The 21,145-nt window shown below is 42.4% G+C and overlaps 2 protein-coding genes across 7 annotated transcripts in view; one reads left to right on the plus strand and one right to left on the minus strand.

Annotated features, from left to right (window-relative positions):
* The window catches only part of LOC123375112 (nebulin related anchoring protein), a 62,375-nt gene extending 50,764 nt beyond the window's left edge, over positions 1–11,611 (plus strand). The window contains exons 35-42 of the mRNA XM_045025755.1: positions 1,181–1,492; positions 4,281–4,385; positions 5,027–5,125; positions 5,249–5,353; positions 8,108–8,215; positions 8,935–9,246; positions 9,525–9,677; positions 10,932–11,611. Coding sequence (XP_044881690.1) covers positions 1,181–1,492; positions 4,281–4,385; positions 5,027–5,125; positions 5,249–5,353; positions 8,108–8,215; positions 8,935–9,246; positions 9,525–9,677; positions 10,932–11,033 — 1,296 coding nt within the window. The 3' untranslated portion in view covers positions 11,034–11,611. The remainder of the gene's footprint in view (positions 1–1,180; positions 1,493–4,280; positions 4,386–5,026; positions 5,126–5,248; positions 5,354–8,107; positions 8,216–8,934; positions 9,247–9,524; positions 9,678–10,931) is intronic.
* HABP2 (hyaluronan binding protein 2) overlaps positions 5,485–21,145 on the minus strand; it is a 46,382-nt gene continuing 30,721 nt past the window's right edge. The window contains exons 7-14 of one of the 6 annotated variants that reach the window (XM_045025752.1): positions 20,672–20,843; positions 20,015–20,109; positions 18,799–19,054; positions 16,308–16,450; positions 15,697–15,831; positions 14,073–14,218; positions 12,963–13,164; positions 5,485–6,748 (exon numbers count right to left, since the gene is read on the minus strand). In XM_045025752.1, coding sequence (XP_044881687.1) covers positions 12,988–13,164; positions 14,073–14,218; positions 15,697–15,831; positions 16,308–16,450; positions 18,799–19,054; positions 20,015–20,109; positions 20,672–20,843 — 1,124 coding nt within the window. In that variant the 3' untranslated portion in view covers positions 5,485–6,748; positions 12,963–12,987. Of the gene's footprint in view, positions 6,749–7,883; positions 11,019–11,192; positions 13,165–14,072; positions 14,219–15,696; positions 15,832–16,307; positions 16,451–18,798; positions 19,055–20,014; positions 20,110–20,671; positions 20,844–21,145 lie in introns of those variants that run through there. The other 5 variants (XM_045025749.1, XM_045025753.1, XM_045025751.1 and 2 more) reach the window with 5 other exon arrangements.

Raw genomic sequence — 21,145 nt, forward strand, 5'->3', positions numbered from 1 at the left:
AACCCAGTCAAAGATCTGGGAAACATCCAGTGATTTTAAGTATGGTGCAAGGTAGGGAAATTCTTCCCCTCTCTAATCTATCTAAATCTTCAGCCCCAAACTTTCAACGTATCCACTAATTATGGGTGTCTGCCTGTTTTTGAACACCCATCTTGGGCCTGATTTTCAGAAATGCAGAGCACTTACAACTCATACTGAAATCACAAGAAGCTGTGAGTTCAGATCCTCCAGAAATTAGGTCATAGACATCTCAAGTTGGGCACTGAAAATTGGACTCCTGCAAATGTATATCTCAATAACTTCCCAGGCAAGGAATACATATGTCCCTCCTCTTTAGAATTTTCTCTGGTTTGGATTATCATTTTCAGAACACATTAGGACATGGTGCTATTTTATCTGTAGGTAGTTAAGTCCTTTCCTTTCCCACGAGGGATTTCGTAAACTATAAGAGTCACCTATAATTAAAATGAAATAAAAATATTTGATTTTGCATAGCATTGAGCTACGTATTTTATTATGTCCAGGGGAATAAAATCTGAATGCTTTAAACATGTATATACATTTCATGTAGTAGCTATACTTAGCGATTATATAGTGCTTGTGGCTGCAGCCTCAGATCTGCAATTCCGTAATAGAATTACGTCCACTTACAGCAGGTCTGAATTTGCCCCTTCATCTTCAAAGCACTTTATAAACATTAGCTACTGTAATTTAATCCCCTCAATTCCCCTGCATGGTAGATAAGTATTATTATTCCATTTAGACTACATTATAACCTCTTCAGGCCAGGACTGGACCTTCTCTTTAAAGTTCCCTGCACACTGTTTATGCTATATAAGTAGTAACAACAACAATAATAATCCTTGCCATTTCACAGAGAGGATAAATGCACAGTCACAGAGGGAATCATAGTCAGAGCTACAATGAGAATTCACTCATTCCTGGTGCTTATTCCTATGCTTAGACCTGTACCCTACGCTTCTCTCTCAAATCAGTTTATGGTCCAGGTCGCAAAAAACTGGATACAGTGTGCACAATATTTCTCTTTTGGGAAGATTTTGCATTCTCTTTTGGCCTCTTACAATTGGTATCTAAAAAGGGAATTTCATGGGAGTTAAAATAACAATGCACAATCTGAAGTTAAGCATGCTTGTTAAGCACCTTATCCTTTTATTTTCAGTGTCAATACAAGCACAACTTTGTGATGGAAAGAGGAAAGCACATCGGTGCCAGAAGCATTGTGGATGACACCAGGTTGCTACACTGCTTCCATGCTGGGAAGTTGCAAAGCGAACAGGGGTATAAGAAAGGGTCCCAGGAGATCTGGTCTCAGTACCATCTGCCCATGGACATGGTGAATCTAGTCCATGCTAGGAAGGCCCAGGCCTTAGTGAGCGAGCAAGATTATAGGAAAAGATTCCATGTGTATACAGCACTCCCTGAAGACTTGAAGATGCAGTGGGCAAAGAGAGCCCACATGCTACAGAGTGAGGTAAAGACAGAACCCTCTTGTTAATTGCAAACAGGTTTAGAAACAGCAAAACTTACCACTGACACAAACCACAAGTTGATGCCAAACACTCTGAAAATGCGCCTGCAAACTCCTGCATGTGCATCTACAAAATGTTTGATCACATGCACAACTAAATCCACGTCTTCTGCAGGCACAAATGTGCACTGGGAAGGAGGTTTTATATTCAGAGATTAATTTGCAAGTGTCAGTTTTGGAGGCTCTTTTGCAAATGGAGACCGTAATATCAATGGCCACATTTTCAAACAGGAGTCAGTTCAGCTTCCAATTACTTATGTACAAATTTACACGTGCAAATGGCTTGTTTCATGCAGATTTTGCACACCATTATGTTATGTAAATGATAAACTCTACACAGGCCAAACCTGTGCTCCATTTGCACTTGCATGTACTATTGTTCACATATGCCACTGAAAGTACTCAAAAATTGTGTGCACAGGTGACTGCATATATAAAGTTGCCTGCATGCAAATAGCCACGTTTTGACAGTTTGGCCACAAAGGTTTTCTTTAATTGATAATTAACTACACATCATAAAGCTCCTTTGGCTGCCTTTTTGTTGCATGGGAAAAGCGAGGTTGAATGATACAGTGTAAGAATGTAGCTTTGATGTTGATCTAATTCTTAATACATCTTTAGGGAACTGATCGTTTGCTGGACTCCAGATTTTATTGAGGTCAAATGATAGGATATTTGTTAGATTCAATTGATCTGGATGAAGAAATATTAGTAGAGAGTCCATTTATGAGAGTGTCTGAACAGCAATCAAAGCTCTGGAGAGCTTGCATCTTGCTTTCTTACTTACTGTACCTACAATGTAACATCCCAACCGTACTCTTCTTTGCAACAAAAGGCACCTTGAAAGAGTCTTATGCACTTCATCTCTTCAGATGAAAGCCAACGATCCGTTTGAAGGATCCCTGTTGGATTTGCCTCTCTATGTTATAAATGTATCCAATTGTCTTTGTTCTTTGTTAGAGTGCAAAGAAAGCAAAAGATTTGCCAGTGGAAACTGGAGGATCCCAGTGTAAAAAGAGAGCCATTAGCAGGGGGCTTAGTTTTGTGTTGAGGGGGGAGCCTTAGATTTCTTTCCTCTCTGCTTTGACAGTAGCACAGAGTTTACACACAGATATTAACCACTAGAGAATACATTGGGGAAAAAACAGGCATTGCCAACTTCTTTTGGGTCAGGATTGTATTGCTGAAAGTTTCACCAAGTCCCTCAAAATGTTCCCCTGCAGTCAGCAACATATCATATTTCTTGCATAAAATACTCTTTGGTTTCTGCTCAACCTGTCCATCAATTCCATAAGCCTCCCACTTCTACCCCCCAAAAAACCTCACTCAGTTCCATGTGCTCCCCTTCCCAAATCCATCAGTCCTTCCAGCCCTGACCCTGTGACTCCCCATGCTTGCCAACCCCCTCAGCATATCACAGAGACTCCTGTTGGCAGCTCCCTGTATCTGACAGCTGGTCCTCACATCTGCAGTGGTGATGGGGACTGGGTTGTCCCGCAGCCTCTTGCTATGTTTGGTTAGGTGGGGAATGGATCCTGTCTGGTGAGGGGCTGGATGGTCAGTTGGGGAATACGTCCCTTTCAGTTCTTGAGGTGTAGAGGAATTCTGTAGTGGTGCAGAGGTGTACAATGGTTTTGAGAGTCTGGCTGGAGTACCCTTGTGCTCTGATGCTTTCCTGCCATTGGAATGGCATTTGCGGGGCTGTTGCAGGCTGCCTGCCTTACACCAGTCCTTTGCTACCTTTCCATCAAATCCCCTCTTGTGGCCTGAAATCACATCAGGGACCAAATGGCACACACAGCCCTGATATAGAGGAACTATGATAATCTGTGCATTACATTACACGAAAGTAACATTTCCATGGTCTAAACCCTTCAGTCTTTACCACTGGAGTTCATAAGAGGTTCTCTGGTAGGGACTGAGTAAAGAGTTGATAAGGACCTTGGGATTTGGCTCCATGTGTTTTGAAACGTTACGAGTAAGCCAGAAAAATAATCAAGATGATTTGACGAGGGACGTCACCCAAATAATCTAGGATCTTATCAGATCCCATCTACCTCCCAGTAAGAATAAAAGTTCTGCACTTATACAGCACCTGTCACCTGAGGAGCCAAGAGACGTTTGATAGCTTTGCAGCCCCCTTTGAAATAAGTAATTGCTGTTCTCTCCAGTTAAAATATGGAGAGCTGGAGGCATGGAACTGTTCAATGATTTGGTCAAAGTCACACAATGGGTCACTTGCAGAGTCTGGAGGAGAACCTCAAGGTTTATTGTTCATCTTCCACTTGCTTTAACAATTGGCCCTATTCATTTTGTTAGCCCATTCTCTTTGTAGCTGGGGCTCTGAGCCATATAGTGCAGAGAACTGCTGTCCTCTTACAAAGTCAGGCTAATTAGAAAACATGCACTGGATAAAATAATTAGTATTGCTGAGTTGAACCTACTTCAGATAATTATTTTAAAAAGGGATCTTTTACATTCATACAAACAGGTTATTTCTGCTTTGAATCATGCTAATTCACTTGTGAGGCGTCCTCTCGTGACTTGCATATGGTTCATTATTTAATTCCTGGTGGAATGAACAAATGCAATCAGTTTGGTTTTATGACATGATATATCCATGGAGAATGAAAAAGTCAAAAAGTTTAATATGCATTGGTCAGTCTTTTTAAAAAACGTAATAGCTGAGGATGCAAAACTGAGAAAAACTAACCATTTTCATTTTTAACAGTCTCTCTATAAAGCAGACCTGAACTTCATGAAAGGGGTTGGTTGGCTGGCTCTAAGATCTCCACAGATAGAAAATGTAAAGAAGGCTGGAGAGCTCATCAGTGAGGTACTGATAAATTTTTCATGGGCTGGCACCTCTGTAGGAATTGTTTACCATCAAGGCTCCTTGTTACATGACACTTACGAATGTAGCTTATCATTTCCTTTTGATGTGGGAGCCTGTTTATACAAAGCGTGAGTTACCAAAGAGCAGTATGGGAGATGAGCGTCCACTTGTGACACTCGCAGCATATTTTCTATTCCAGTGGACATGCTTGTCTAAAAACAAAATATGTAAACAAATAAATGCAGTAAATGCCTGTATGAAATGCTAAGCAGATGAGCTACAGTTTTTAAAATTGCATGCTGTTGTGCTATTGTGCATAACATCGACAGAAGGGTGATTTAGCCTAATCAGCATAATTTATTACTGGAGTTTGAGATCTGTATATAAGAAGTGAATTTGTTAGAGCAAAATCCTGTTTGCAAAAAGAAAAGAAACTTTTATTTGTGCACGCTGCAGTGGCACAATGGGACGACATTTGCCAGCATTAAAATAAGGGTTGGCACTAAAGGAAAAACACTTTGTTTTTAACACCATGATTTGAGGATAGTGGTTTTTTTTTCCATTTTGTTCCTGTTGTCACATATGCAAAATTCTCATTGATCACTATTTAATAGAAGCCTCTTGTTTTTTTTCACTTGCAGGCAAAGTATCGTCAGAAACCAGGGAGTATGAAGTTCACCACAGTGGTTGACTCTCCAGACCTGATACATGCTAAGCATAGCTACATCCAGTGCAGTGATGTATGTTTCTTTTTTTTGTAATGGACCTTAAACTTTTTGTTATATTGTAGTGCATCAGTTGGTTTTCCTCAACACTGCTGCCAGCACTAGAGTCGTCATGCTGAATACTTTTTGATTTCACAGAGGCTGTACAGATCTGGAGACTCTGATGCAATGCACAGATACACCCTACCTCCGGACCACCCAGATTTTGTCAGAGCCCGCCTGAATGCACTTCATATCAGTGATGTAAGTGACAGATCGTTTCATTTCAGGCGGTAGACTTCATAATAAACTGGACTGCTTCATTAAGGAAAACAGGCTTTAGGAAGTTTTCCTCTAGATACAGAAGGACAATAGAGACATACCTGAGTCCAGACGGGATTGGAAGGCGGTATAGTTTTATTGACCAGAGAAATAGAACTCTTTTCCTCTGAGAAACAATTCTATTTGGTAGAGTGGAAAGCTATCAGGAATTTCTATCTTTCAATCCAGTTGTGTTTATTGGGCAAATTAAACAGCTGGCCTCTTGGGGGCTACATTTCAGTGATGGGCAGTGAGATCCTTGGATCTAAATTAGTTCACAATGTGCTTTGGGTTCCTTCTGTGTATAAGATACATGTAAGGTTTTATTGTATAATTTGAGCCTTAATCTGGCTGAAAGGCCAGTTATGGAGGTACAAGTGAGGCCTAAAAAATACATTTCTTGTTATCCTCTCTAATACGGGGAGGAAAATTTGTTGGTTTACAAACCTTCTCACTCATATCATCTGAGGAAAAGAGTAAAGAAGATCTGCTGCTCATGCAGCTAAAGCAGTTTTGCCAAGTCTTGACAAATCTCATAATTGTCAGATCTGCATGTAATGTTTCTTCTCAAGATACCAACGTATTTGAACTAGAATTACCAGAGGAGCGGTGGGGATATGGAGATCTTTGTAGCCTTTCATTAAACATCAAATTGTGGTATTTACAGAATTGGATCATGTGCTGCACATGGAAGGCTGTTGAGAGAGAATGACCTTACAGTGCACAAAAAGCCATTGATATTTTAAAGCTGTGGAGATAACTACGAATCAAATGGATGTAATGTGTGAGGATGAGGACAAAACTCTGCACACTGTGATAAAGAAAATGACTCATGGGGTTCCAGATCAAAGGACCCATGTAATATTAAGACTCACAGTGGCAACGCAAAAGCTTTGAGAGATTACATAAAAAAAAAAAGCCAGACAGGAAATGACTGTGATGTAGCAAACAGCCTGCACCCGCAGTTACTAAATGTAAAGGGGAATTGTGGGTACAAGTTGAGAATCTGGGCAAATGTCATTGTTGGGGAGAGACTAAGGATCATCGGATTTACATTTCAGCACATTGCAGCAGGTAGTTTTATAAAGCCCACCCAAATAATGACCAAAAGTTGCATGCCATCTGAAGGCTACAGAGTGGCCTCAGTCCAATCGTAGGTGTCCGCACGTGAAAAACAACAGTCCCAGTTTCCACTTCCTGGTTGGAAGCAAGGGGCAGATTGGGTCTGGAGACTGAACCAGGACTAGGGCACATTAGTGGGCCTTTCACTGCCGTCTCCCATCCTGTAACTGTTCAGAACGTCCGCTGGCTCACTCTGCTGACTTGCACAAACACCACCTTCACTTGCAAAACATAAGAAATAGGTTAATGTATTTTAGAACTTGAAATGTATATTGGTGACGTGCTCAGGTGTAAAACATACACCAGAAAAACTAGACTGCAGTCTTAGACAGGGCCGCCCAGAGGATTCCGGGGGCCTGGGGTCTTTGGCAGCGGAGGGCACCCGCTTAGGCAGTAATTTGGTGGTGGGGGGCCCCTTCCATTCCGGGACCCACCGCCGAAGTGCCCCGAAGACCCGCGGCAGGGGCCTGCCGCCGAAGTGCAGCCGGGTCTTCGGCGGTAATTCAGCGGCGGGGGGCCCCCGCCGCAGGTCTTCGGAGCACTTTGGCGGCAGGTCCCAGAACGGAAGGGCCCCCCGCCGCCGAATTACCTCCGAAGACCCGGCTGCATTTCGGTGGTGGGTCCCACTTCGGTGGTAATTCGCCGGCGGGGGGTCCTTCTGCCCCGGAGCGGAGGGACCCCCCCGCCGGCGAAGACCGGGAGCGGAAGAAGTTCCAGGGGCCCAGGCCCTGCAAGAGTTTTCCGGGCCCCCCGGAGCGAGTGAAGGACCCCGCTCCAGGGGCCCCGAAAAACTCTCGTGGGGGCCCCGGCGGGACCTGGGGCCTCTTCCAAATTGCCCCTCTTGCCCCCCCCTCTGGGTGGCCCTGGTCTCAGAGGGTGCAGGTGAATAAAATTAGAAAGGGAAAAAATAGAAGTGTCCACTGAGACTTAAAAAAAATCAGATACAGCAATTTATGTAGCCAGCACATAGGATTTGACACTGCATCCTATCCACTCTGAAAGCTATTGTATAAATACCACTACTTGGAAAAGAACCAGAGCTAGAGCACTTTCACTTTGAGAATGCATTTCACAGCCTCAAAGTCATATCCAATGTGTTATGGGCAGATGTTATTCCAGATGAGTTAATGAAACCACATGTAACATGGGACTGAAACAGAGCACATTAGAAAAGCTTGAAATGACTGGTTACTGAAACGCTGGTAGTGAAATTCTGAAGACACAAAACCCAAGGCACTACAAGTGGATGCATCAAAAGACAGAATAAGGGCAATATCGATGCAATATTGATGTGGCTGATGCATCAAAGTCGCTAATTGAAACTCAATAAAATCAAAACCAATCCATGTGAAAATGTAAAAAGAAATCCTGATGGTTGTATTTAGACATGAGAGATTTCATCATTATGTTTAATAGGAAAGAAACTGAAGTGCTATAGAATCTGATCCCAAATCTCTGGAGATTGCTGTCCAGATTCATCATGACAATGAATCCTTTAGAATAAAACATTTATTACTGCAGCCACAAAAATGGATTTAATAAACTGACTGTTTTCTCCTCTTCTTTTTAACACAGAAAATGTATAAAATAGCTTGGGAACAGACCAGGGCAGCTGGCTATGATTTTAGGTTGGATGCCATCCCATTCCAGACAGCTAAAGCTTCAAGAGAAATTGCCAGTGATGTAAGAAGTGTTCAGTTTACAAAATACACTCCTACAAAGCCATTAAACCCTGACATAAAAAGTGGGTCTTGGAGGCCAGTTTGGTTGAGGGGGTTATGTAGTCAAACCAGATGTTTGTGCAGAATTAAGTTAGAAGTTTTCCACTATAAACACCATTTCATAATATACAGTACTTGACGGGTATTTTTGAAGGACCTAGTCATGTGGGGTAGGTTTCTGATGATATAGTACTGTAAATTGAGTACAAGATTTTGATTGGTCAAAATAGTGGGCTTACCTAGGCCACTTATTAGCCTGAGTGTGAACGCACAAGATATTGGGTCACCCTGTGAACACATAGGCAAAGAAATTGTAGTGACAGAAACTGCATTGCTTGAGTCATTTATAAACGGACTAGCCAGCTCAAGGCAAAAAGTAGACAGCTGTCCAAGAAATGGTCCTACACTGGCAGGGGTGGTGGCGCCATACATTTTTTCCTGTTTCTTTAACAATTACCAAAGAGTTTATTCTACTGTGGTTACATAGTTGTACTATAAATAATGGCTTTTTTACAAAAAAAATATAGACACACATGGCTTAGACTCCTCTTGGTTTAAGTGCACGGAAGGGATCCTGTGCCTGCTGAAGAGAGAGCTATTGATGGGAGGGGTGGGAATTCAATTAATAAGGCAGTTGTATGATAATGTACAAATGAGATTTCCCTCTCCAATGCCCTGCAGTTCAGGTACAAAGAGGCCTTCCTGAGAGATAAAGGCCAACAGATCGGATTCCGTAATGTGAATGATGATCCCCAAATGAGGCACTTCATCAGGGTGGGAAAACTCCAGAGCAACAACCAATACAAGAAGGAGTTTGCCCAAAACAGGACACAGTTCACGAGTCACATTAATCAGCCCAGATTCATCCATGCTAAGAAGAGCCAGCAGCTAGTCAGCAATGTAAACTACAAACAGCCCCTGCCCCAGTACACTTGTGATCCTGAGCAGCTGAATCTGAAGCATGCAAAACAGGCCTACAAACTCCAGAGTGATGTAAGTATATTTGCTCTATCAGCTGTGTCTTCAGCACTCACTCCAGGTGCTATCAGCTACTCTTGGTGATCCTTGTAGACCCTTCCTTGCTTACTAGTCTTGATTATTACAAAAATCCTATTGTAAAAAAAAGAGGAGCATCCGTTTTCTAAGAATAAATAGCTGTTTGAGTCTCGATCCTGTAGGACCTGGCATGTGTCCTGTCTAACGTTTAATGTGTGTAGTCTAACTAGAGCCACACCTGATAATACCCAGTGGTGTCTATTGCATTTTTCCAGGTCAAATACAAGTCTGACTTGAACTGGATCAAAGGCATTGGCTGGACTCCCCCAGGCTCTTATAAAGTGGAAATGGCAAGAAGAGCTGCGGAGTTGGCATATGCTCAGGGAATGGCACCTGGGGGTACTTATGGTCAATATGAACACGGAGTGGTAAGTGGAATAAACTGCACTTCTCACAAAACCTCTGACACAACACAGCCCCCTAGAGAGGATCTGAGCAGCCATCCCATTGAGCACTTGTGAAAGTGACCAGATGGAGACCCTGGAGACTGCGGTCTCCCTGTTATTTAACCACAGAACAAGGGCAGTGTCTGTTCATGCTTTCCCCACACAACCCTACCACTGTGCCTCAACCCTAATCTAGAGGCATCTCCTCTAGGGAGGAGAGCACAGGTCACTCTCCAGGAAGGTCAGCCTCCAGGGAGGGGCTAGGAAACTCCATAGGGTGGACAGGATTTGGCTCCCCTGTGGAACTCACAGAGGGTTTTGTCCTATGGATTGCTTTTGGTCCACAGGGATCTTGGTACTCATGGAGAGCAGGGGCCTCTGAGTCCCTGCATGGCTCCCCTGGTCTTCCCTTTCCCTAATTTCAGTAAGGTGCCTTTAGAAACAATTCTGCCATTGAATCCCCTCTGACAGCCATGTTGAAAGCCCCTTTGGGTGGGCTTGCGGCAGTGTTATGGCAGTAACTGCAGGATGATTTCTGTTTAGAGATCTACTTGGATGTGGGGGGAGCATGCAGCACGCTGCAGCCCTAGTGGGAGCAGGGGATTAAAGCCCCTAATGCATGGAGTGGGAGGGTGGAGAGTCTCCAGCATTTCCTCTCTCCCCATTCTCAGATTTCGCCCCAAATTTGTTACTTCTCTCACACCGCTGCATCGCAGAAGAGCATATGACCCTGGCAGTGTCCCGGATACTGTTAAATATTATGCTCCAATAAAATAGCAGCATTCCCTTTTCATTTTTTGTTTCTTTTAAAGTTTATCTTTCTCAACAAGGCCAGCCCAAGAGAAATATAAGACACACATTGTATACTCCCCATCTGCAAAGTGATGAGGGGGAATAATTATAAGTCTATTACTTGAATAAGACAGCTTGAGTCCCACACATAGGACTCATCTGCCCTTCACAGAGATACCGCCCCATCGCTCTCGACTGCTTGCTCCTTATTTAGGGTGTAAATTAGAAATGGCGACCCAGTAGCAAAATTCTGCCCTCAGCTACACAACTGTGTTAGCTATTTTCACATAGCTAAGGGCAGGAGTTTGGCCTAAGTGCAGTAATAATCCTTATTTTGCTCATTTTTGTGCCAGATGGATTTTTTTAAATTCAGCTGTGACAGGATAATAAAACATTCCTTTTATGTTGGCTCTTCCCCACAACTTAGTTGATTTGGTTTTGCAGGAACGGGCAGAGGCAGGAGGATCCCAGCAGGTCAGCGTCAACCCTGATGCTTCAGAAATTCTGCAAGTTAAGCGCAGGAAAATGCAGCTGTTTAAGAAATGAATAGAAAGATGAGGCAGCACCGCAGCTTACATGAAAACATTTAGCTTTTTGAGCTTGTCCTGTAGCGTTCCTGACTAAGGAGCACAGTAGATGGCATCTAAGAACTGTTTTGGTGTATTTCAGTTTCTTTTAAAAAAACAACAACAACCACACAGACGCTGCAATTTAATATTGATCTTTATATTTTTGTGTGGATACTTTAAGACAAGTGATTTATAATTGTATGTAATACAAAGTATGGTATTTATTTATGGCTGTCAATGAAATTAGTACTAGATGACTGGCAGGCTCAGCTTTGTACTAAAGATGAATAAGCCCTGATTTGTATTGAATAAATCAAATGCATTTGTTTCCATAAATGATGCCTTTAGATATTTTAGAATTGGTTCCTGGTTTATTGGCACCTTGACATTAAAGGACACAAGGCTTTAAATCTCTTGGCGGGTGAATATGCACAAGGCAAGGGCTGGTGGAAGCTAAATTAGCATTGATTAATTGGGTCATATTCTTTAAGGGACTTCAGAGGAGTTATCCCTGATTGACAGAGATCAGGAGAAGACTCAGGTACTAATTGTGAAGAGGGTGGTTAGAAATTATTGCAATGGGAATAGCTTTTGATGGATTATGGGGCTGTTTATAAAACATCCCAATGGCATGAGGTTTAAAATGGGGGTTCTCAAACTGGGGGTTGGGATCCCTCAGGGGGTCATGAGGTTATTACATGGGGGGGCGTGAGCTGTCAGCTTCCAGCATTTATAATGGTGTTAAATATGTTAAAGTGTTTTAAATTTATAAGGGGGGGGGTCACACACACAGGCTTGCTATGTGAAAGGGGTCACCAGTACAAAAGTTTGAGAACCACTGGTTTATAATCAACCATAAAAGCCAAAAATACCCAAATGAGAGAGACATTGTTACACTTTGTAGACCAAATCTTCACATAAACCGGTGGGCATGCTTCCATCTCAGAATTAACATCAATCTCATATTTTCCAAATTTTCCTCAAAGACTGCAGAATAACTGAACAAAAATATGCAATTCTATCTGTAAAATGAAATTCCAGTTTTATGTCTAACAAGACATTATAATCTAGGTTTAGTAAATAATTCAGCTATCATCAGATACAAAGAAAAGTGGGGAAAAAACAGAAAAAAATCATTAACATTTTCAAAATTATTTTGAAATAATTTAGATTTACATTATAGAAGCGGGGGGAGGGCTAGCTCAGTGGTTTGCACATTGGCCTGCTAAAGCCAGCGTTGGGAGTTCAGTCCTTTGAGGGGGGCCATTTAGGGAACTGGGGTAAAGAACTGTCTGGGGATTGGTCTTGCTTTGAGCAGGGGGTTGGACTAGATGACCTCCTGAGGTCCCCTCCAACCCTGATATTCTATAAAATATATATATATATTTTACATCCTTTTGCTGACAGACAGAGATACACAAATTGGGCCCTGAGCCTGCAGACACATGTACGTGAGTAACTTTATGCATGTGCATAGTACCAGTGACGTCAATGGGAATACTTAGCCGTGTAAAGCTGTTCACATGCATAAGTGTTTTACAAGACAAAAATCTCAGAAGAAAATAAGAAATTGACTGTCCAATTGATTTTGGGCAAAGCAGAGCAGCTCTCGTTCCTTATATCTGAGCCTTCAGGAAGGAAAGACGTCAGCGGACTTTGGATCAGGCCCTTTAAGTCACTGAAAAGACATTAAAAGAACCTACGGGAGTTTCAGTTTTCAGCTAAATATTACATACATACAGTGGTACTGTTCACCAGAGATTGTGTTGATGCATGAGGTCTGAAGCTGCAGCTATTGCTATTTTCTCTATAGCCACCGCCATCTTGGATATGTTGTCATGGTCACAGTGCCATCAATAATGTTTGAGGAGGAGGGAATAAAGAAAATTAAATTTCTCAGGTTTACCATTTGCCTTTCCAGAAAGTGTCGCTTACTCGCGTGAACTGGACTCCTGCTTAATTTTTGATTTAATCCAATTGAGGAATCTTGTCACTTGGGTATAAACTCCTGGTTTATCTTTTAAACCACACTGTTCACCCCAGCTCACAATTCCATAGACATAATAGGAACCATTTTGTACACAGGTTAGAGGACCCCCAGAATCTCCCTGAGGAGAGAAGAAAAAAAAAGCCATTCTTTGCATTCTAAAATAAAGCAAAAAGTTGCCCAACAACAAAATTTCTCTCTCAAGCACAAGCTTTTGAGATTTTGAATGATTTTTTTTATACAGATGTGCTAAGGAGGTTCTGGTTAGATCCTGATTAGGTTTAGGACACCGCTCTGGATTCCGGTAAAATGACAGTGAAAACTCAAACTGTTCTTGTGAAGTTCTGGCTCAAACTAGCAGAAATCTCACAAGTTCACATGACATTTCCAGAGCCATGAATGGAATTCACTTGGCATTCGGGTCATAATCTTGATTCATAACTATACGGGCAGATTCAGCTTGTGTATCAAAACATCTGTAAAAGGGAGGTGGGCCCATCTTTAGTTTTGTTATTTTCATTTAAAGGTTTATGGAAAAACCCCAAAGGCATATTGAGCCAGGTTTTGCTGTGTTACAATAGTTCAACTCTGGAGTGGCTTCAGATTTACACCAGAGTAACAGAGTAAATCAATCCTAACTTCCCCCATGAATATGAGATCTGATGAGGAAGATAAAGTTGGGGGGGCTGGTGCTCATGACAAAGAAGAATCTGATAGATTTGAGAAGAGAGAGAGAGAAAAAAAAAGATTAGAAGGTATATGCATTAAGAAGAGTTCTGGGTAAGCATCTGAACTTTGGAACTTTTCCAATGGAACCTCTAAACCATCTTTGTCACTGATAGTGAGGACATTAATTCTAGGAATATGTCTCTCAAATCACACTGAAGAAAGAAGAAGGCTGTTTTAATGTGTTGAAACAGATACATATGTAGTATCCTGCCAGAGGCATTACTCTGCACAGCCTGACTATTTACATGATTTTTTTTTAAAGAGAGAAATTAATGTTCAAATACAGAAAAAGCAACCGACCTGACAAGTATCAATTCCTGGTGCCTGCAGATTTCCTGCACAAAGCATGCTTTCATCCAGTTTGTTATCATATGCACACCGTGCATTGCACCGCGTCTTGGAGATCAGCTTTACTCTGGCATCTAACAGCTGACGAGATCCTTCACCTACAAGATGTGTGCCAGGAAAATGCGGAAAGTCACCTTCCCTTTCCCCACTTCATGTTATGTTTGTAATCTATGAGTTTGTTTGTAATTTGGATGGGGTGAGGGGGCGGGGTCTGTCTGAAATTATACAAATTTAGTTAAAGCCTGTGCCTGGGAACTTCACTCAGAACTCTGAAGGCATTGGGAGATTTGCTGACTAGAGGCAGAGGAAGGTCTACAGGATTTGGTCATTGCATCTACACATTTGCTAGTGGCATTCAATGGCCTGATTTTCAAAGGTGCTGATCACCTGCGGCCTCCATTGACTTCAATCGGATTTCTAGGTGCTCAGCACTTCTGAAAATCAAGCCACTATATATTTTTCAACACACAAAATAGTGAGAAAGACAAAGAAGGTAAAAATCATACAATATTTTAAGGAGATCATTAATGGGACTCTAAAGACATAACATATCTCGAAAGGTGATAGCCGCCAATTCAAAGCACTACATCTGAAGCTACTTAAGGGTACTTTATGTGGTTTATAAGTTTGGTCTTACTCCAGAGTTACAGGAAACATTTCACCATCTCAGTGATTTCCTGAAATGCTAATAGTAGTTCTGTTCAGAGATTTCAGAGAAAGGGAGCCAATAGGAACACTTATAATGTAATTGGTTTTCTAAATAAAAAAAAAATTAGAAGAACTCTTCAATTTAGATTTTTTTAAACGATCCATTACATTCTATTGGCGCATTCTGAACAAATGGGCATGATTTGCTATTGTTGACTTCAATGGGAGTTACATCAACAGAATTTGGCCCTATGTGTCATATCAGACTATCAGTTGCAAAGTACTAAGACACCTAACGCATCCTGAATGAAACATTGGCCTTCTGTTACTTTACAGCAACACATCAATCAGAACATGAGAAAATATATTTTTCAGAAAATTGCCATTATCTTTTTTTTTTTAAGCATAATTCCCACTCAGAGTTACCGGCTGCAGAAAAGTTTTGGGTAGAATTGCTTGAACTTGAAATGATTTGGATGTTTGATTTGTAGAACCATCAAACAAATCCAGATGCTGCTTATCAAAAGCTTAACGGGTGCAGAAAACTTGCAAGAGTTCCACTACCTGATCCTGTCTGGAAATACTGTAAGTAAAGCATCACCTCATTCACGGTACCTTGTTGCTTCTATTTTTGGCTCTGAATGAAGCCAAGAAGTGCTGTGTCAGGTGGCAAAGAAAAAGGTTAATGGAATTGTTTCAGATTTCCCAGAAAAGTTTGGATACTGGATAAAGGTTCAAGTCAATACTTATTTTACCTAGGCAGGTTAACACATGCTTAGTTTTTGGTTAAATTTCTTTGCTTAATCTGAATTTTAAGTACGAGGGTCTAGATTCTGATCCAGGGAATTGCAGAGCAACTCTGCTGAGAGAGAGTTACTCTATGCTAACATGGATATAACTGAGATCAGCCAACCATCAAATATCTTACCTGTTTCAGTAACTCCCCATCCTGAGATGTAGCATTCAGTTCCATCAGGAAATGGAGCATTGGGCAAACACACAGCTTTTACGTACTTCGTTTCTAGAGCACAATGGCCATCAACTGGCTTCAGCTTAAGCAAAGCTGTACACAGGGTAACAAAGAATACCTTGATTAATTTTAATCCCCTTTCATCTTTATCAGTCTACAATGTACACATGTGCACTGTGCAAATGCCATAACGGCAGGGGCAGGGGACTGGACTCGATGACCTCTCGAGGTCCCTTCCAGTCCTAGAGTCTATGAATCTACTATTTGTACCTGTTGCTGGATGCTGCCCTCTTCTACTCTGTACCTACTTGTTTATGTAACCATCCTGAAAATCTAGAATGTCTATACTGTACATAATCACACACTGGCTTCATCTTATCCAGAACCTGTCCTTGCTCTATTGAAGTCAGCAGGAGTTTTGCCGTTGATTTCAGTGAGAGCAGGATCAGCCCTCATAGAGAGGTGCAGCCCATAGAAACCGCACCTCAGTTTTCATCAGTGAAAAGGTCCATCCAACAATGCCTCGTCAAAGACTTTGCCACGCGTGTTGCAACACTGTGGGAGCTTACCAATATCATTGAATGGAATATCATCCCTTTCTTTGTAATGTCCATGACGAATTATCTTCTCCACATCAAATTTTTGTTCCTGGTGCTCTGTCCTCTCCAGATCTTGCTTTCCAAGGAACACTTGCAGGTTGTCTGCTTGAAATCTAAGAAGAAAAAAATAAATAAAGCAAATCACCTGCTGAACCTTTTAGCTCTGGTGCTTAGAATCAGGCCCACTGACAGCAATTCCTAAAGGGGGGTGGGGCCCAGGGTGGAAGTGACGAATCTGTCACTTCCGGGACTGACCGTGCTGGCCAACTGCACCGGCCCGTGGGGCCCGGAATGGTCACGTGCACCTAGGAGCCCTGCGGTCTACCTGGGTGATTTAAAAGGGCCAAGGGCCAGTCCCTTTTAAATCGCCTGGGCCCCATGGCAATTGCCCACTTTGCCCCCCACCCCCACCAGCAAGCCTGCTTAGACTGCAGGCAGTCAGAATGCTGAGCAAGTCATCTCCAAACGTTCCCTACCTAGAGATTTCTACACACCTGCGAGGCATAAGCTCCTCCGAAAATGAACTCTAGTATTCCAGGCAGAGGCTAATTGGTGTTTAGCAACAGGAGGCAAAAATCACAGAATAGCTGTTCTAGAGCTCTCACTGCTTTCTTCCTTATGCCATGGCAGGTGGTGTCACATGTTATGTGGTCGACCCCCAACCCCAGGTCTTCAGAGGACTTTCCTTTCAACCACCAGAAAGCTTTGCTACATTCCTCCTCTTTTCCTCCAGCAGATGCTGAAAACCTTCAGACACTGATAACATTTCCCCAAGGCATTAACTGAAGGCTTGAATCAGTCCTACAGCAAGGTGTGATAAAAACACCAACACATCTTATCTACACTACATAGGAGTAAGAGGAGGGAGGAGAGCATTTTATAGGTAACACCTTTTGGGGGGACACCCAGTACATGTTTTTATAATATCCTTTTAACCTCCTGTAGTTAGCTACTCGCTAGCATGCGATCTTAATAAAAATACCAACCACGGCTAAATCAAGCAGAAACTGACTCCTCTGAACTTTAATCCAATTTGAGAAGAAGGTCGATTTATGTACTGGCTCTAGAAGTGGAGTTCCCTATATTCCATATAGAAATATCCGCTCTCTTCCCTTCTCTCTCACTTCACAGCCCCTTCGGTAGGGTACTGTTCACATGGTATAACCTTGTTTCAACTTAACTAGGGTTTGATTGGATGCAGAAGTCAGATCCTCTTTGAGCAACTGCAGCAAAGGTGTGAAAAGGATAATGTGTTTTAATGAGCTTCTGGGACACTCATGCAGTGGGAGGGAAGTAGACTGGATGATTTAATAGGTGTTTTTGATCAAAATTTTCTGTGATTTTATAACTATCTGGTAACAACATTCCTTTACCGTCTCATTCTTCATTCCCTGGCAACCCCCAATACGAGTCCTAAGTAACTTCTTAGGATTTTACTTTCAGCTGACAAAGTGGTGTCGCTCCATTGAAGTTAATGCTGATTTGCACTAGCTGGGGCTCTGACTCCATATTTCAATGAGAGAGACAAGGTGGGTGAGGTAATATCTTTTATTGGACCAACTTCTGTTGGTGAGAGAGACAAGCTTTTGAGTTTACACACAGCTCTTTTTCAGGTCTGGGAAACATACTCAGCATTTCTATAAGGAGTTGTTATAACAATCTATGACCCATTAACAACCCCCCTCCCTACCACCCCCCAGCAGTTATTTTTCTCCTGCCCACTTCCCTTCCTCCCTATGACTGGAGGGGTGTTAACGGGCTACATTACCTCGAATGGTCCCTTGAAACGTGTTAACTACTTATGCTGAACAATCTGTTTCATCTTGTATTTATCTGTGACACACTGAGTACGTTTCCCAGACCTAAAGAAGAGCTCTGTATAAGCCCAGAAACTTGTCTCTCTCACCAACAGAAGTTGGTCAAATAAAAGATATTACCTCACCCACCTTGTCTCTCTAATGACCTGGGACTCATATGGCTACCACACCATATATTTCTATAATGCTATTATAGATGTTCAGAACACAGAAATCCCATCCTGCAGGAAATTCTGATATTTTGACTTTTTTTTCCTATCCTGAAACAGAACGAAAAAAAAATCAAAATATCAAACATTTTAATGGAATGGGAAGCTCAGAAAAACGTCCACTAAAATATCAAAATGAAAAATGTTGACACTTTTAATTGAAATGCTTTGTCTGGAATTTTCCCATTAAAAAACACTAATCAGACGAAGTGGGTATTCACCCACGAAAGCTCATGTTCCAATACGTTTGTTAGTCTATAAGGTGCCACAGGACTCTTTGCTGCTTAATCAGAAAATGTTGCTGACATTGACATTTTCCATCAAAAAAATTCAATCTGGCATTTTGTTAGCAACGGTTTCCAGTAGACAAATTTCAGCAAAATAACTACTATGTGATTTTTTTCATGCTTAACAGGATGCAAGTAATGCACTTACTGAATGCAGTGTCCAGCAGTGAGAATCCAGCATGGTTCAATCAGAGCTCCTCCACAGAAGTGTCCCTTTGGCATAGGGGGCCCCAATGAACGCTTGCTCTGTAGAGATGCCATCCAGGGATGTTTGCCAGACACGGTCTTGGCCCCACCATAAATCCTTTTGAGCATTCTCTCAGCCTCTGGCTGTCCACACATATTGAATGTCTTACCCGCTATAGGAAGAACAGCTGGGGCAACTGTAGTCACTGGAGTCTTTTCTGCAGGGGAGACATAAGACTGAACTTGCTACAGGCATAGACTGAATTTGCGATAATGATTATAAATCTCAGGAATGGACAAGGCAATACATGTTGGGAATGTCTGGCACAGTTATAGGACTGGAAGTGTTATGACACACTACAGGGGAGACCTGGGTCTGGGAGCAACATTGGAAATCCTGCCAGACGTACTGTAGGAGCCACTCGGAGGATCATCTACAGCACTGTCCAGCAGTGGTGATAGGCTGTCAGAGCTTCTTGGAAGCTTAGGAGCACGTTTTGCCTGAGACAGAATTTTGGGTCTTGTTTGCCCATTGGACTTTTGATATTTTTATATTCTTAGTAATATGTGTGAACAAAGAACAAAGCCACTGTGTGTTACATCTGCCCACAAGCAGATGGGGTAAAAAAGAGCTAAGAAATAGAATTAAAGTGTTGGGTAGAGTGGGAGTTTAATATACGAGCGCACACTTGAAGGACTGTCCTGTTTCAATTGTTCTCCTGAGATAAGGTCAAGCAACCAGTCGGGAGAGACGAGGGGGATGGGTGAGGGGAGGTATAAGAAACACTAAAAGCCAAAGAAATGCCTGACCCTGACCGAAGCACAACCTCACTCCTTACTCCTCCCATGGGATACAAAAGAGGTGGTTCTGAAGCCCCCAGACCCAAGACCCTCCAAAACAGAACATGACATAAATGATAAGGAGGGATCAAGGGTGTGCACTACAGGTATAATTATGCCCGCTAAGAAAGGGGAGGGGGACACGGGAAAGGCTCTGTGGCATACAGAGCTATTTATATGTGTGCTTGATTTCCCCAATAATCATCACTTTGCCTGCACTTCAGACTTCTGGTCTTCTGTTTTCTGTCTGCGTGAGAAGAACCCAGGGAAGGGCAAAGAGAAAGTCCTTGAGACCTCTGAGCTCCATTGAGCAGGTTCAGTGTTATTCTCCACTCTACCTGTTGCTGAGCAGGGTGAAACGTCACAGGAGTCCCATTTCACCTTGTTATCTGTTTTGATGAAGCACCAGGGTTTTACATCACCGTCTGGATTCCTGAAGGGAACAGATTCCAACATCCACCAGTCAGAGTGAGGAAATCTCCAGGAGAACCGGTTAACCATTAGACAGAAGGGTGCATAACAGATCAGCTAAATGCTCCAAAGTAAAGATCCAAGCTTCCCTAGAAGCTATTTTTATTTTTAACAAGGGACACACCTGAGGGGATGGGTGGCATAGGTGTCTCTCTGCCACTTTTCCACCCTCCTGACCCTGGGAGTAGCTAGGGGCCAGGTCAGTGCAAATTAGAGTGGTCTCTTCCAGGACAGGAGCATCAGAACTCTTTAGAGGGGTGCCCCAGAATGTCCACTATGTCAGACGCTGAAGAAGAGTCTGTGTACGTCACCATTGCAAGTTGGTCCAATAAAAGATTTTACCTCACCCACCTTGTCACTGTCATTATGTCAAAGGCAGGTTGCATAGAGCAGGCAATGGCAGCTTTACATCCCCTGGAGATTTCCCTGTACTTCCATATGAGCTGCTTACACTGGAATTATTGGAGGTTCTGCACATTTTTTTGTGAGAGGAGACCTCTACATATGTAGCTGCAGTAGATTACCTGCAGAAGTTATGTTCACCGATCCCATAATACTTAGCATCCTCCATAAATGCATTATAACTCTCGTCCAAGAGCAAGTTAGAATTCCAATGAAGGCATGTCTCCCCAGACCTTGTTTGACTCACTTTCCCTCTGTATTCATGGCCATCCTGTTCATAACAGTCCTCTGGTCCTACAAGAAGACAATGCTGATATGAAAATGTCCGTCCTGTTGCTCATTTCCTGCACAGCGGATGTGTCACCCACCAAGGACAACATGGATTAATTTCATGCTTGTTGCAAGATCTTGATGTATGATTCCCCCTGGGTGCAGTGAGCCACCGGACCAAATTTAGTCTTGGACGAGGGAGGTGGAAATAACTGAATCTTAAGCCACCCACATTCTCAACCATATCAATACTGTGACACCAAGTTACAATGGAAAAAATGTTTCAGGAAAGTGAAAATGACTGCAAACCCCTGAAACCTATTTGC

Source organism: Mauremys mutica, chromosome 7 (assembly GCF_020497125.1).
Source record: "Mauremys mutica isolate MM-2020 ecotype Southern chromosome 7, ASM2049712v1, whole genome shotgun sequence".
NCBI lineage: Eukaryota > Metazoa > Chordata > Testudines > Geoemydidae > Mauremys > Mauremys mutica.